General features: G+C 37.4%; 1 protein-coding gene across 1 annotated transcript; it reads left to right on the plus strand.

Annotated features, from left to right (window-relative positions):
- Positions 1 to 6621: 6621 nt before the first annotated feature.
- PLEKHF2 (pleckstrin homology and FYVE domain containing 2) lies at positions 6622 to 7371 on the plus strand (the record flags this gene model as incomplete). Its single annotated transcript, XM_079722724.1, has 1 exon — positions 6622 to 7371. The coding sequence occupies one exon, from the start codon at positions 6622 to 6624 to the stop codon at positions 7369 to 7371; it is 750 nt and encodes a 249-aa protein (XP_079578850.1).
- Between the last annotated feature and the right edge of the window lie 7256 nt (positions 7372 to 14627).

The raw sequence follows: 14627 nt of genomic DNA on the forward strand, positions 1-14627 counted from the left end.
TTAGTCTTTTTATTTTAAGCTTTCATTTAGCATATTTGAGAATTTAGTTTTTTTTTCATTTTTCATCTAATGACAAAGAAAAAATGAGCAAAGCTAGACATTTCAGAACTATTAGACAAGTCAGAGGGTGAGTGCAAAGAAACAGCAACACTTAAACTAATAATGATGGTGAAACATTATAAGTGAAATCTCAGACAATGAGCCTTCAGTTGATGATTTTCTAGATGAGTTTTCTCAAGCTCAGAATTAATTAGTAAACAATATTCCTAAAAACAGAAATGGAAATATTATAGATTCATGCATGACAACTTATGAGCAGTTAGTTGCATTTAAAGGATACTATACTTTTGTATCTACATACCTTCAATAACAGAAATGTAGAATAAGAAATTTGCTATGTTTCAATTTTTATAAAGATTGTTCTTAAAGTTATTGTTTTTTACTATTCATTCTTATTTCTGTAAATTAGTTATAAAATGGCTTAAAATATTAAAAGCAAATAAAAAGGGTATTTTGGACTCAGAGAGTAAATTGGGATGGCTATTTTTTTATGGTATACTAAAGGTTAAGAGTTCCCCTGTGGTTCCAGGCAGCTAAGGTTGGGAACCAGTGTTCTAAGTAGATGTCATCTGGCCAAATAAGCAGAAGAGATTACGTAAAACATTTAAAAGGTTAAGTAATGGGAAATAGTGTAGTTTTACCAGGTGCATGGTACTGACAATAGAATTATAAAACAGGTTAATGGAATAGAATTATAAAACAGGTTAACACTGCCCAGAAGCAGTATTATAATACTGTATAAAAATTTAAGATAATAGAGTGTCATAAAGCAGTAGATTAGATTATTAATACCAGTAAATAATAGCTACCACGTGTTGACTACTTGTTGAACATTTTGTATGCACTATTTTATTTAATCCTCCCCCGATATAGCTGCTATTATTATTTCCATTTATAAGTGAGGAAATCTGAGGTCACACAGTATTTGGTGATTCTGGAGCAGTTAGCTCCTTTAGAATGCAAATATATGAAAAGGAAAAAGGGTTTTTACCTATGACAGAATAAATTTCAGGTGGATAAAAGAATTAAATGTAAAACATAAACCATAGAGAATAATAAATAGGTGCATCTGATATCTGGATAAGGGAAGCTTAGGAGTCAGTCATTGGGGAAAAAAATCACAAAGGAAAATATCTGTAAGTGTAACTACTTGAGAAATAAAACTCCCTTTGTGTCAAACACCATAAACAAAATTACAGCTTAATATACTAGGAAAAGCAATGAAATAAATGGGTTAATAGATTTTATGTGTAATATACTCATATAGATTAATAACCTAAATATATGAGTGTAGAAATACAAGTTAGTAAACACATTAGAAAGTGGCTGGTCTCACGAGGTAGCTATGAAGTAAAATATTCAGTTAAATTGAAAATACTGTTCTTTCCTGTTTTAGGACCTTTGTCCATAGTATTAGTTCCTTTGCAAGGCTGACTCCTCATCGTTTGAGACCCAGTGTGTAGCACCACCTCAGTGAAGTCTTTTTGAACTACTCTGTAAATGAGTTTTTCCCTATATCTTGGCACACTGCTGATTTCCTTCATTGCACTTCACCTTTTGGAATCACCTATTGGTTTACTTACTTATTGTCTTTCTCCTCCACTATACTCTGAGCTCTGAGAGGAAAAGGATAATGTCTGGCGTTTAGAAAGTGTTCAATAAAGTTATTGAATGAATAAACATAATGAATAAAAGAGAAATAAAAAACGAATAAAATGAGATACCATTAAAAAATCTACTCTATTTGCTGAAATTTTTAAAGGAAAATATTCTGTGTGAAACAGGATGGGATGGATATAGTCATTGTGCTACTTGGTAAATTGGTGTTACCTTTCAGAATGGAAATTTTGTAAAAGGTAGCAAGAGCTTTAAACATTAGTGCCTTTTCGGCAGGCGGACTTGCTTCTTGGAATCTATCCTAAAGAAGTCATCTCTGCCAGAAGATGGGGAAGCATTCTTCCTAGCTCTTACTGTATTCACTGATATTCCTTCCTAAGAAAAGTAGACAGAAGTCCAGTGGGGCCGCATTTTAGAGTTGTCTTCTGCTGCTTCTCTTGCAGATATGCCAGGGACTTATTCCTTGGCTAGCCCCGGTGTTCTTGTATTCTAATACTCTCACAGAAGTCTTTGAGAGTTCTTACTGCTTGGGGCACCTCACTGTACAGGTAGTAGATTTGGATTTGGACTTTGGAGGAAGGTAAAGGGTCCTGTTTAGGCCCTGGGCTAAAGGGTAATGCCTTAAATCCAGTTTATTAAGAGCCTTGCTTTGGGGTGTCTGGAAGTAATCCAGCTAATGGTGGTACTTTGATTTCATTTTTGATAATCTCCCTTCTCTCAGCCCCTCCCTGTTGTGCCCCCACCATCTCTTTCTCCTGTGTGTGTGGGGGGGGCATTTGTGTATTCCTGGGGTTTCAAAATCAGTGCTTCCTTTCTTTTTCTTGTCAGACACATACTGAAAACATTTTTGGAACAGCAGGGATAATGGAAAGGATTGCTTAAGGCCAAAGGCCTTAAGTTCTTTGTGCTCACTGATGTTCAAATATAGGTCACAATCCATTGCTGAAGTCAATCAAGTGGGCTTCAACTATCATTAAAATAAATGAAGATGCTCGAATACATCATTCATAGAATTGTGTATTGTTTGTAACATTGCAGTATGAAATATATTTCTTATCAGCGTCACTGTCAAACTTTGAAAGCTATTTGCTCCAGCCAAATACCAGTTAATGCCCCAGACTTCACTTTTGTTGCATCATACTTAAACAGGGGGAAAGATTTATGAACAGGGATTCAGGCTTAATATATTGCAAAATTTGAACAGTGAAACATTATCAGAAGACTGGCTAAATAAATCATGATGACCTATCCTTTCAGGTTATTTGCTCAAATTAGTATTCTTTTATCTTCAGTATTTTTAAGGTTTGCGGTGAAGGTCCAGAGGTTAGCAATAGCTTTCTTAGTTCTTTTAGAGTCAGTGGAGCCTTAAGGAATAATCAGTGTGCCATAATACACTGGTAACAGCACGGAGGAATCAGCTTTGAGGCTCAGTTCTGTGACAGCCTTGGGCATGGTACTTAACTCCTTTATGTCAGTTTGCTCATCTATAAACTGGAGCTAATAGTGCATATCTATCATAAGGTTGCCCTGGGTAGGAAATACAGTAACACGTGTGAAGTGCTCAGCTCTTGCTTGGGCTCCCAGTGAGTAGAGTTAATTCCAGGCTGTTTTGCCTGAATCTCTCTATTTGTGCCTTAGTTTCTCCTTCAGCTCACATTTCAGCTAATATTACTAGATGATTCTTTGGGAGATAAAAACTTCACAGCAGTTTGAGACAGTTAAAATCAGAAGATAATAAATGTGAAAAGCACTGCACAAATTTGTGGTGGTATTAATTCCAGTAGTAGCAATAACAGGAAACCTGTTTGCATTGCATATGAGCTGATTAATAACTGTATAATGAGTAGAATCAGTAATTGATTCAGGTGGGAATAAATAGATACTTTCAGTTTTCCACAGGTGCCAACGTCTTTCTTGCCTTAGGACCTTTGTAGTTATTCCTTTTGTCTGGAATATTCTCCCTCATCCTCGTCCCTCATGTATGCATATCTAGTTCTGCCCTATCAGCTGAAATGATACCACTTTAGATATCCTGACCATCCAGTCTGAGTAGTCCCAGTGGATTTTTTTTTTTTTTTTTTTTTTTTTTTTTGTGGTACGCGGGCCTCTCACTGCTGTGGCCTCTCCCGTTGTGGAGCATAGGCTCCGGATGCGCAGGCCCAGCGGCCATGGCTCACGGGCCCAGCCGCTCCGCGGCATGTGGGATCTTCCCGGACCGGGGCATGAACCCATGTCCCCTGCATCGGCAGGCGGACTCTCAACCACTGCACCACCAGGGAAGCCCAACCCAGTGCATTTTTTAAAAAATCACTTTAAAAAATTCCAATGTTAATTATTTCTTGGGTCTCGATTTTTTTTTGTTTGCCTCCTCCCCAACTAGGATGTAAACCTTGAAGAGCAGGGACCTTGCCTGTGTTGTTTATTATTTTTTCCTGTACCCACATCAGTGCCTACCAAACACTTGTTGAATGTTTGACTATCATGTAAAGTATGAATAGTTATCCATAATTGTACTTCCTAGAGATAAATAACCACTCTTGATATTAAGGTATATAGTCTTCTAATTTTACATACTTACTAGTGTCTAATATTATGCGCTTATACCATATTTCGTTGAGTCTAAAGATGAACATGTTTTACTATATTTTATGTCTCTAAAATTGGGATGTCGTATAATCAAGAGTTTGCCATGATTTAATTGGCAGCATTTTTCTTTCTCAGTAGCACATAAAATGAGGCTGTGTCTTAAAATCAATAGCATCTTAGATTTGATGAAATTTGGTATGTATTTGAAACACAAATGAGATCATTATGTTCAGCTCTCCCCACCTAGATATCAATATTTTGAGCATTTTCCTATATCACTGTATTTAGATCTATCACATTCTTAACAGATATCTAGCATATTATAAAGGGTATATCATAAATTGTTCAGCCAGTTCCTCTTGATGAACATTTGGAGCTTTTCCAGTGTTTTTTTCTGTTACAGACAGTGCTGCGTTGAATATACTTGTACATATCTTTTGAGTGCCTGGATCAGTGGGTACACATATTTTCTGTAGTGTATGAGGGTACCTGTTTCCCTATATCCTCAGTATTACTGCATCTTAAGAAATTTTTAAAATTTTTGTTAATCTGATGAATGAAAACATATCCTAATGTTTTATTCATTTATTTAATTACGAATGAGGTTGAGCCTCTTTTCATGTTTACTTTTTAAATTTTCTCTTCTGTGATGCACTTGTGCATAGGACAGTAGACTTTTAATTGGCTGGCAGATTTGCCTTAATTAGAAAGAGAGGCCATCACACTTTGGAGCCATGTGTTGTCATATTAATTTTTGGGAATAACTTTCAGGGCAGAGTCCGCCCTTGTGGAAGGCAAGAGGGCTTTATAAGGGCCCAGGATTAGGGGAGAGACAGAATTCAGGAATAATCAGAATTGTTGTATCCTTTATAATGGAGGCCAAGAAGGGTTACAGTATCATCAGTTTGTGAGCTGAATACTGGAACTTAAACTATGCTCTTACTCTTTAAATGCTCCTCTCCTTTCTAATATGATTTGGTTATAGTATGGTATTGTTAGGGTAGTGGTCTGAAATAGGCACAACTCTGGGACTTGAGTGAAGTCAGTATTGGATCTAGAGATTAAATCTTTAATCGTTTAAGACTAGATTAATGTGGGTTTTTTGCACATTGCCAAGATGTTCTTGTCAGCCTTTTTAAGCACTTTTACTATGCCAGACAATGTGCGTCTCAAAGATAGATATCAGATGGTCTCTGCCTTTTAGGTTCCACTGCAGCCTATGGAGAAGACAGATTTCAATCCTTCGGTAAGAGTGAGTCCAGAAGGTACAGGGAGTATGAAGAGCACAGAGGAAGGTGTTTTAGTCTAACAGAGTTTAAGGAAGACTTCTTGGAGTAGGTATGATAAACTAAACTGAGTCTTGAAGGATGATAAGAGTTAGCTGAGGGTAGTAAATAGTAAAGGATACAAGAGCATGAGAGAAGATATGTATGGTTGAAATGGACTACAAGTGGTAGGGTTTTCTTAGAACATAACATTTGAGGTAAAGAGTGACTTACGAGTCTGGGAAGATAAGCAAGAACCAGATAATGAAGGGCCTTAAATGCCATGTTAAAGATTCTGCATTTTATAGGTTAAGGGGAATAATCTTGAGTAATGGTGTGGTCAAATTTGCATTTGAGAGATCACTGCCTGAAGATTGATCTAAGGGGCAAGACCTAAGGCAGTGAGGTGCGTTGGGAAACCATTCTGGTAATCCAGGTGAGAGGATTGAGGCTTTAGCTCAATGGTAATAGAGCCTACTGGAAAAATCATAGTTGTTTCTCTTATATAATATTTGGCCCTCTTGTTCAGAATCCCTCTGAGATTAAATTTCGTGAAGCTGATGGCTTATATTCATTTTCTAATTGTTGTTTTATGTCTGTAAGAAGTTTATACTTTTTTTTTTTTTTTTTTTGTGGTACGCGGGCCTCTCACTGTTGTGGCCTCTCCTGTTGCGGAGCACAGGCTCCGGACGCGCAGGCTCAGTGGCCGTGGCTCATGGGCCCAGCCACTCCGCGGCATGTGGGATCTTCCCGGACCGGGGCACGAACCCGTGTCCTCTGCATCGGCAGGCGGACGCTCAACCACTGCGCCACCAGGGAAGCCCAGAAGTTTATACTTTTATAAATACCTGCTAATGATACTATATGGAGATGGTTAATTAGTGTTTTTGATGATTATAAAAATTGGGAGATGTTAGCTCTTTTGGTATACTTAGTGATTATCTTAGAGGGAAACAATTGGGGAATTTTGCCTTTGGGTAGAAGTAGTGATTTGTTAGATTAAATTTAGATTGTATAATTTTTTTAACTTATATGAATTTATAATTTCTGTGTGCTCATTTCTCTCTCTTTTTTTTAAGGCTATTAGCAAAAGATGGTGGATCGCTTGGCAAACAGTGAAGCAAATACTAGACGTATAAATATAGTAGAAAACTGTTTTGGAGCAGCTGGCCAACCCTTAACTATACCTGGACGGGTTCTTATTGGAGAAGGAGTATTGACTAAGTTGTGCAGAAAAAAGCCTAAAGCAAGGCAGTTTTTCTTATTTAATGATATTCTTGTATATGGCAATATTGTCATCCAGAAGAAAAAATATAACAAACAACATATTATTCCCCTGGAAAATGTCACAATTGATTCTATCAAAGATGAGGGAGACTTGAGGAATGGATGGCTGATCAAGACACCAACTAAATCGTTTGCAGTTTATGCTGCCACTGCCACTGAGAAATCAGAATGGATGAATCACATAAATAAATGTGTTACTGATTTACTCTCCAAAAGTGGGAAGACACCCAGTAATGAACATGCTGCTGTCTGGGTTCCTGACTCTGAGGCAACTGTATGTATGCGTTGTCAGAAAGCAAAATTCACACCTGTTAATCGTCGTCACCACTGCCGCAAATGTGGTTTTGTTGTCTGTGGGCCCTGCTCTGAAAAGAGATTTCTTCTTCCCAGCCAGTCCTCTAAGCCTGTGAGGATTTGTGACTTCTGCTATGACCTGCTTTCTACTGGGGACATGGCCACGTGCCAGCCTACTAGATCAGACTCTTACAGTCAGTCATTGAAGCCTCCTTTAAATGATGTATCTGACGATGACGACGATGATGATAGCAGTGACTAAAGGCATATTTTGAAATATTTAATCGGATGTGACTATCTGAGAAATCAGCTCTGGGGGGAATGTAAAATCCTGAGCTTTCTGTCAGTTTTGCTCTAGCCATGAATTTGCCTGAGAAACTTATAACCTATGTGCCTCAATATATTCTATAGAAAATAGGTCCTGTCACCATCCCCCAGCCCCAACTGCTGCTGCCACTCTCTCCTCACCTCCCCCAGCTCCCTATTCTTCTACAGGGATAGACTGTTGCGAATATATCAGATAAAGTTTTGGTTTCTTATTCTTGTTTTAATTCTAGACTGTTTTCTTGAATGGTTGGGAAAAGATGTTTATTTAACATATGTACTACACTGTTGTTTATTATATGTTCTGTTATATGGAAAAACTAAAAACAAAGAATGATGGAGAAAAGAGTGTGATGTGGTCAGTTAATAACGTTATTAGCTTTTTCTAACCATCCTATCTAAAGGTTAAGACACCAGTAACAGAAATACATGCTTTGGAAATACTTTGGCTTTTTCATGTACCAGGTGGTGCCTTATCATAGTAGCACTGTGGCATGTAATAAGCCCTTACCTTCTCACTTTTTAGTTTGTTTTAAAAATACACTGGTGCTCTTTGAGGTGTAAAACGAATGTTATAAATGGGTGTAATTAGAAAATACTTCTCATTTGACAGCTACAAATAACTAAATTTAGAGGTTCTTTATTCTATATGAATAATATTTTTCCATAAAATAGTTGTGATTACTGTATATTTTTACTTTTTGTAGGTACCAAATTATAATTGTCATTCTGGGGAATTTGGTTTGAAATTTATCAAATACAAATTGTCATTGCATTATTGCTACTTTTAGTAAGACATATTTTTAGGTATAAATTCATCTGCTTTAACATTGTTTCTAGAATGAAAAATCTTATACAACTTCTTGAAATGGAACAATCTCTTTAAAAAAATCTCATGCTAGAGCACAGATCTACTTAGGTTGAAGATTTGGAAGAAATAATGTTTGAGAATGGTCAAGAGAGACCAGTTGAGTTTGACTAGACTTCATATCTGTGGAAGTATTTTCTATTTCAGTGTGAAACTATCTTGAATTTACAAATATAGTTTTATATTTTATAAAGTTTTGTAAAGTCCCAAACAATATTTCTATTTTTATAAAACAGTTGTATGTTTAATCTGTTTCTGAAATCATTTTGCAATCTATGGAAATAGAGTAGCAATTGATCCTTCTAAATTGTGAACTTTATTGGGTCAGTCTAGATTGCTTTTAAGAAGAGGTAATTTGTCACTCTTTGCTTTTGAGGCAGCCATTAGGTTGAAAGTATATTTATCATATAAAACTTGATGCATTTTGCACTACTCTCTCCATTTGTATGCTGCAAATAACTGTAGTCTTTCAAATATGAAAAATCAGTCTGAAGTTTGTTTTAAATTCTAAATTCTTTTGTTTTAAAATCTTTAAATCTGGATATATTGCAAATGTCATGAGAGGTTTGATTTAATAACTTGTGATGGAGGATTCTTTGGTTTGGTTAAGGCACTAACTTTACTTTTAAATTGTGAAAGCACCTGAGATATATAGATCTCCCTGTAGGAAATGTGAAAGAAAGGCACAACAGGTTTTTTGTTTGTTTGTTTTAATATCATAAGGACTTCTGTTTCTAAGCAATATTTACATATAATCAATAAACATATCCAAAAAGGACCATGAAATCTGAGAAGTGCTAATGGAGACTTGCTCATACATAGGAACCTAGCAAATTCAGGAACCAAGGGGAAATGTTCTGAGATAACATTTATGTTGTCAACCTCTATTGACTCTGTTTTTACAATAAAAAATATTTTACAACTTACCTTCTGTGCATATTGTGACTTGAAGATTTTTTACCCCTTGCTAAGGTTAATGGAGATGTTATGCATATCTTACCTCATTTCAACAGCTGTGAGTGCCTTCTACGTGCCAGGCATTGTTCTAGGCACTAGGAGAAGAGCAGTGAACAGAAATGGCCTCCTTTTCATGGAGTTTACCTGCAAAGAGAGTCCAAGCTGTGTTTTCTTCCAGAATTTTTTCTGTAAGTTTTAAAGCTTTTATAAATCTTACTTCTATATAAACCTGAAATGATTTTGGTGCCAGTTTCTCATGCTGTTCTCTTGAATGAAATTTACTTGGACTGTACTGGATCCCCAGTACATTAACCACATTGATAACTATTGGCATAAAGGAAGCAAAAAGTTGTAGATGCCAAGGAAAAATATTAAATTGAATACATACACCTTAACACAGGAATTCATGCCTTTGGGTCAAGTGCATACAATGGCCAGTTTTATATAAAGTCATTTGTTTATATATCTTTGTCACTTTTATACTGAAAGTTTTTTCTTTTTTTGGCCGCACTGCATGCAGCATGTGAGATCTTAGTTCCCCAACCAGGCATCGAACCTGTGCCCCCTGCAGTGGAAGCACAGAGTCTTAACTGCTGTACTTGGGAAGTCCCTGAAATTCTTATAAATGGGTAGTATCGAATTGTATGATTTTTGAAACATTCGAAAATGCACTTGAGCTGTAATCTTTCTCTTGGATGTGCTAACTTGTTCTCAAATACATGTTGTAGCTTTATACAGTATAGTAGCAATTATCTACAAATCCACATGATTGCTATACATTTTAGAAGATAAATTGAATAGTAAAGTCTAGGCTGAAAATACATGAAACAGTGTTTATTTTATTGATAGTAACTTTAAAGTTTTAATTTAAAAGCTAAATTATTTTAAATTCATTCAACATTTATTAAGTAGCTGTTAACGTTAGGCTCCATAATATTGGTGTTGGTTGTTTTAAACTTTTTAAAGGTCATTTCTATAAAGGTTATTATTAGTGGCATTCTCTTAAAGTAAATTTCTTAAAAATTACTTTGTATTTGGCATCTGAAGTAATTGAAAAATTTTTTTGCAACAATACACTTAGTATTATATATTATATATATTATTGAATATACCAAATTTCAACTCTAGAAAGTAGAATTTTAAGCCATTTAACTAACGGTATTGCTCTTTGCATCCACTCTAAATGTAGTATTTGGCAAAAACAGAAATTGGCAAAGGTAGAATTGCTTGGCTTGATAATCCTATCTTTTTAATTGATCAGTAATAGAAAGGTTGAGGCAGTTGGTTGATAATATTGCTAACATTATCTTCACCATCCGAACCATTGTTATATTTAATTACGTTAGTTAAAATGATTGCTGTAAAGCTTTGATGGTATTATCTAACAGTTTATCAAGAAAAAAGGAGTAGTCAGTATCACTTTAAACAGATTTTGCTCCTGTCAGCTTAATGTTTAGGGGAAATAACATGCTTTACTCTTCTTTATTTTTAGCTTTATTGAGATATAATTCACTTACCATACAGTTCACCCAGTTAAGGTATACAATTAAGAAAATAAGATAAAGTTATACAGTGGCTTTGGTATATTCTTGAAACCATCACCACTGTTTCCAAAACATTTCCATCACTTCAAAAGTAGCCCTCCACTCATTAGCAATCACTCCCCAATCCCCTAGCCCTAGGCAACCACTAATCTACTTTCTGTCTATAGATTTGCCTTATCTGGACATTTGACAAATGAAGTCATACATTATGTGGTCTTTGGTGACCTACTTTTTTTTCACTTAGTATGTTTTTAAGATCCATGTTGTATCATGCATGAGTATTTACTCCTTTTTGTTGCCAATTCATATTGTATGGATGACCTACATTTTATTGATTTATCAGTTGACATTTGGGTTGTTTCCACTTTTGGGCTATTGTGAATAATCTTGTGACAAACATTTGTGTACAGGTTTTTGTGTAGACATGTTTTTGTTTCTTTTGAGTCCGTACCTAGAAATGGAGCAGTGGCTTATATGTTACCTCAATGTTTAACCTTTTGAGGAGCTGCTAAACTGTTTTCCAAAGTGGCTGTACTATTTTACTTTCCACCATCAATGTAGCCAATTTCTCCACATCTTCCCCAACACTTACTGTCTTTGGTTATAGCTTGTGAAGTATCCCATGGTTTTGATTTGTATTTTCCTAATGGCTAATGACGTTGATGACCTTTTCATGTGCTTATTGGTCATTTGCATGTCTTTTGGCGATGTGTCTGTTAATGATCCTTTGCTGACTTTTAAATTAGGTGGTTTTTCTTTTTTGTCATTGAGTTGTAAGAGTTCTTTATATAATCTGGATATAAGACTTTATCAGATAATTGATTTGCAAATATTTTCCCTCATTCTGTGAATCGTCTTTTCACTTTCTTGATGGTATTGTTTGAAGCACAAAAGTTTAATTTTGATGAAGTCCAATTTATCAGTTTTCTGTTGATTGTGCTTTTAGTGTCATATCTAAGACACTAGATAATGCCTAACTCAAGATCATGAATATTTACTCCTATGTTTTCTTCTAACTCTTGAGTGTGATGAGGACTCTTGGTTATTGATACACAGAACATATCCTTAATATTTCCTCCAGAATTAGAGTTGGGAGCTATTTCCTAATGAATTAGATAATTCATTAGAATTCTTTAGCGAATTTCCAGTCAAGTAAAACAGCAATATGTTTGCATTAGCCTTTTTTTTCAAGTCAGTAGGGTAAAACTATTGGATATACTGCAGGCAGGCTCAGAAAGCAAACATTCTTTCATATGCTGAAGACATGGTTTATTGTTGCTGGCAACTGACTTCATATAATTTTGCTTTGAAGTCCAAGTTACTGTCAGAAAGAATGACTCAAACTATTCTGAGTTAAGACAAACTGTTACAAAAGTAATAGGGTAAAATTGTAAAGTCTAGATTTTTGTATATAGATCATGCTTTATTTATTTATTTATTTAGGCTGCGCCGGGTCTTAGTTGTGGCACGCGGGATCTTCATTGCAGCATGTGGGATCCTTTCTAGTTGCGGCATGCATGTGGGATCTAGTTCCCCAACCAGGGATCGAACCTGGGCCCCCTGCGTTGGGAGTGCAGCATCCTACCCATTGGACCAACAGGGAAGTCCCTAGATCATGCTTTCTTACAGGAATATCCTAATGACTTGAAGAAACGAAAATTCCAGAGTTACTTTGGCAAACTTTTTACTCCATAAACGTCATCACATATCAGGTGGTGCTCAATTTCAATATGTCACATTAGGGTACTTGAAGATCTATCATATAGATACTGTATTCCTCATCAAACTTTCATTTATTTCTTTTATGGACTCATGATTTCCTACTTAAGCGGTTCTCAAACTTGAGTGTGTATGAGAATCCTATGGAGGGCTTGTTAAAACATCGACTGCTGGGCCCTGTCTCCAGAGTTCCTGATTCTGTAGGTCTGGAGTGGGACTCAAGAATTTGCATTTCTAACAAGTTTCCAGGCGATGCTGTTGTTACTGGCCCAGGGACCATACTGTATTACCCACTATTATCATAATTTATTCTGATGCTCAAATAGTCCCTAATTTGGCCAGTGGCAAGCTGGCTTCTGTGGCCTATTGACAAATCTTCACTATTTGAGCCCTTTTTACTTTTTTGCTACAGGATGTTCTAGACTCATCTTGAACTTCCCCTCCCGCAACCCAGGAATTGGCCATTTCTCCAAAGAGCCCTTTTAGTGGAGAGTGATACTTAGAAGCCAAGATTTGGGCATGAGTTGTACTTGTTGCTTTGGGGAATGTACCAATCCCAGGCCCTTTCAGTGGACAAATCTAGTGTGTGTATACACACACACTCTTATATCTAAACTTCCACATCTGTCTCTGGAAATCCCTGACTTCATACTGAGTTGATACCTCCAGTTCTAACACTATGAGTTTCCTCTCTTCTCAGACAGTGAAAGACTGGGTCTCATTAACTTTAATATATTTAGATTATTTGATCAGTCTCCCAGTATGTCACCTATCTCATCATCACAGCTGCCTCTCTCCCACCTGGATACCCTGTAACCCCACTCAGGCTCTGATACTTCATACCAGGCTGCTCTTAGCATCGATGGTCTCCTTATCTCACTCCAACAGCCAGTGCTGAGCCTAACCCCATGTGTGGACATCCTTCCCGCCCTGTTTGGTCTCTCACAGCTCGTTCTGGCCTGCCTTCCCATATGGATACCCTCCACACCTGGGCTCCAGCATTCAACAGTGGATCACTTCTCTGCGGGGGTGCCCTCCTCACCCTGCCTGACGTCCCACTCTGAGCCACCCACAGACAAGGACACTTTACCCTGTGTGGTCTCTGACTCTCCTCACTGGGTCATTCCCATTTCTGACCTGAGCGCTCTTCTCATCCTGCTTTGACATCAGGCCCCAAGCCTCACCCCTGTATGAATGTCCTCCCTCCTCACTGTGCTTGGGACATGAACTGTGCACCTTTCTTCTCTGCTTGGGCTCTGACGGACCACCCATGCCAAGCTGCTCCCCTCATGTGGACACCTTGCCCTCTTTGGGCTCTGACTCACTGCACCAGGCTGCCTACCCTCCTCACCCCATCACCACCCTCCCCAACACACTCTCCTCTCCGGCTCTGACCCCTCCACCCCCCACCAGGCTTCCCCTCTGCACAGACCCTTCCCTTTCTCTGGTGCACCTGATGACTTAGGACTGAGTTGCTCAGGGGAAGGCACGGGCTTATTCGCATGAGATAACTCCCAGAAAAAGAAGAAAGGTGGGGTGGTGGAGAAACAGAAAGAGAAAGAGAAAGCAAGCAAGCAAGCAGGGGAATATCTTTAAAACAAACTCACCTGATGGCATGCACAAATAAGAGAGAGAAAACTGGAGCTCTGAGCTGCTCTGGCTGAAGGGAGGTTTGGAGAGCCAAGAAGCAGGACAGACCCTGGCTTGTCCTCCCTCCACCTTCCTAAGACCCCAGGGGATTTGAAAACCACAGCTTTAAACCAAGTCAGCTGACATTTGCAGGTTGCCCAAGATAACCCAAGTGGTTTCTAGTTGTTTTTATTTAATGATGATTGAAAAGTAAAGGTGTAAAGTTATTTTCAGGGCTTTAGTTTAACTTATAAAATAAATCACAAATCAACCTGTTTTAACAGTGGTGTGACCCTAACATAGAGTACGCTTGAGGGAGGAGATCTAGGAACTCAATTTCAATGAGAAATCCATGAATGGAATTTATTGAATATTTTTTTTAATATAAATTTATTTATTTATTTATTTTTGGCTGCGTTCGGTCTTTGTTGCTGTGCACGGGCTCTCTAGTTGTGGCGAGCGGGGGCTACTCTTCTT

Source organism: Hyperoodon ampullatus, assembly GCF_949752795.1.
Source record: "Hyperoodon ampullatus genome assembly, chromosome: 17".
Lineage (NCBI taxonomy): Eukaryota > Metazoa > Chordata > Mammalia > Artiodactyla > Ziphiidae > Hyperoodon > Hyperoodon ampullatus.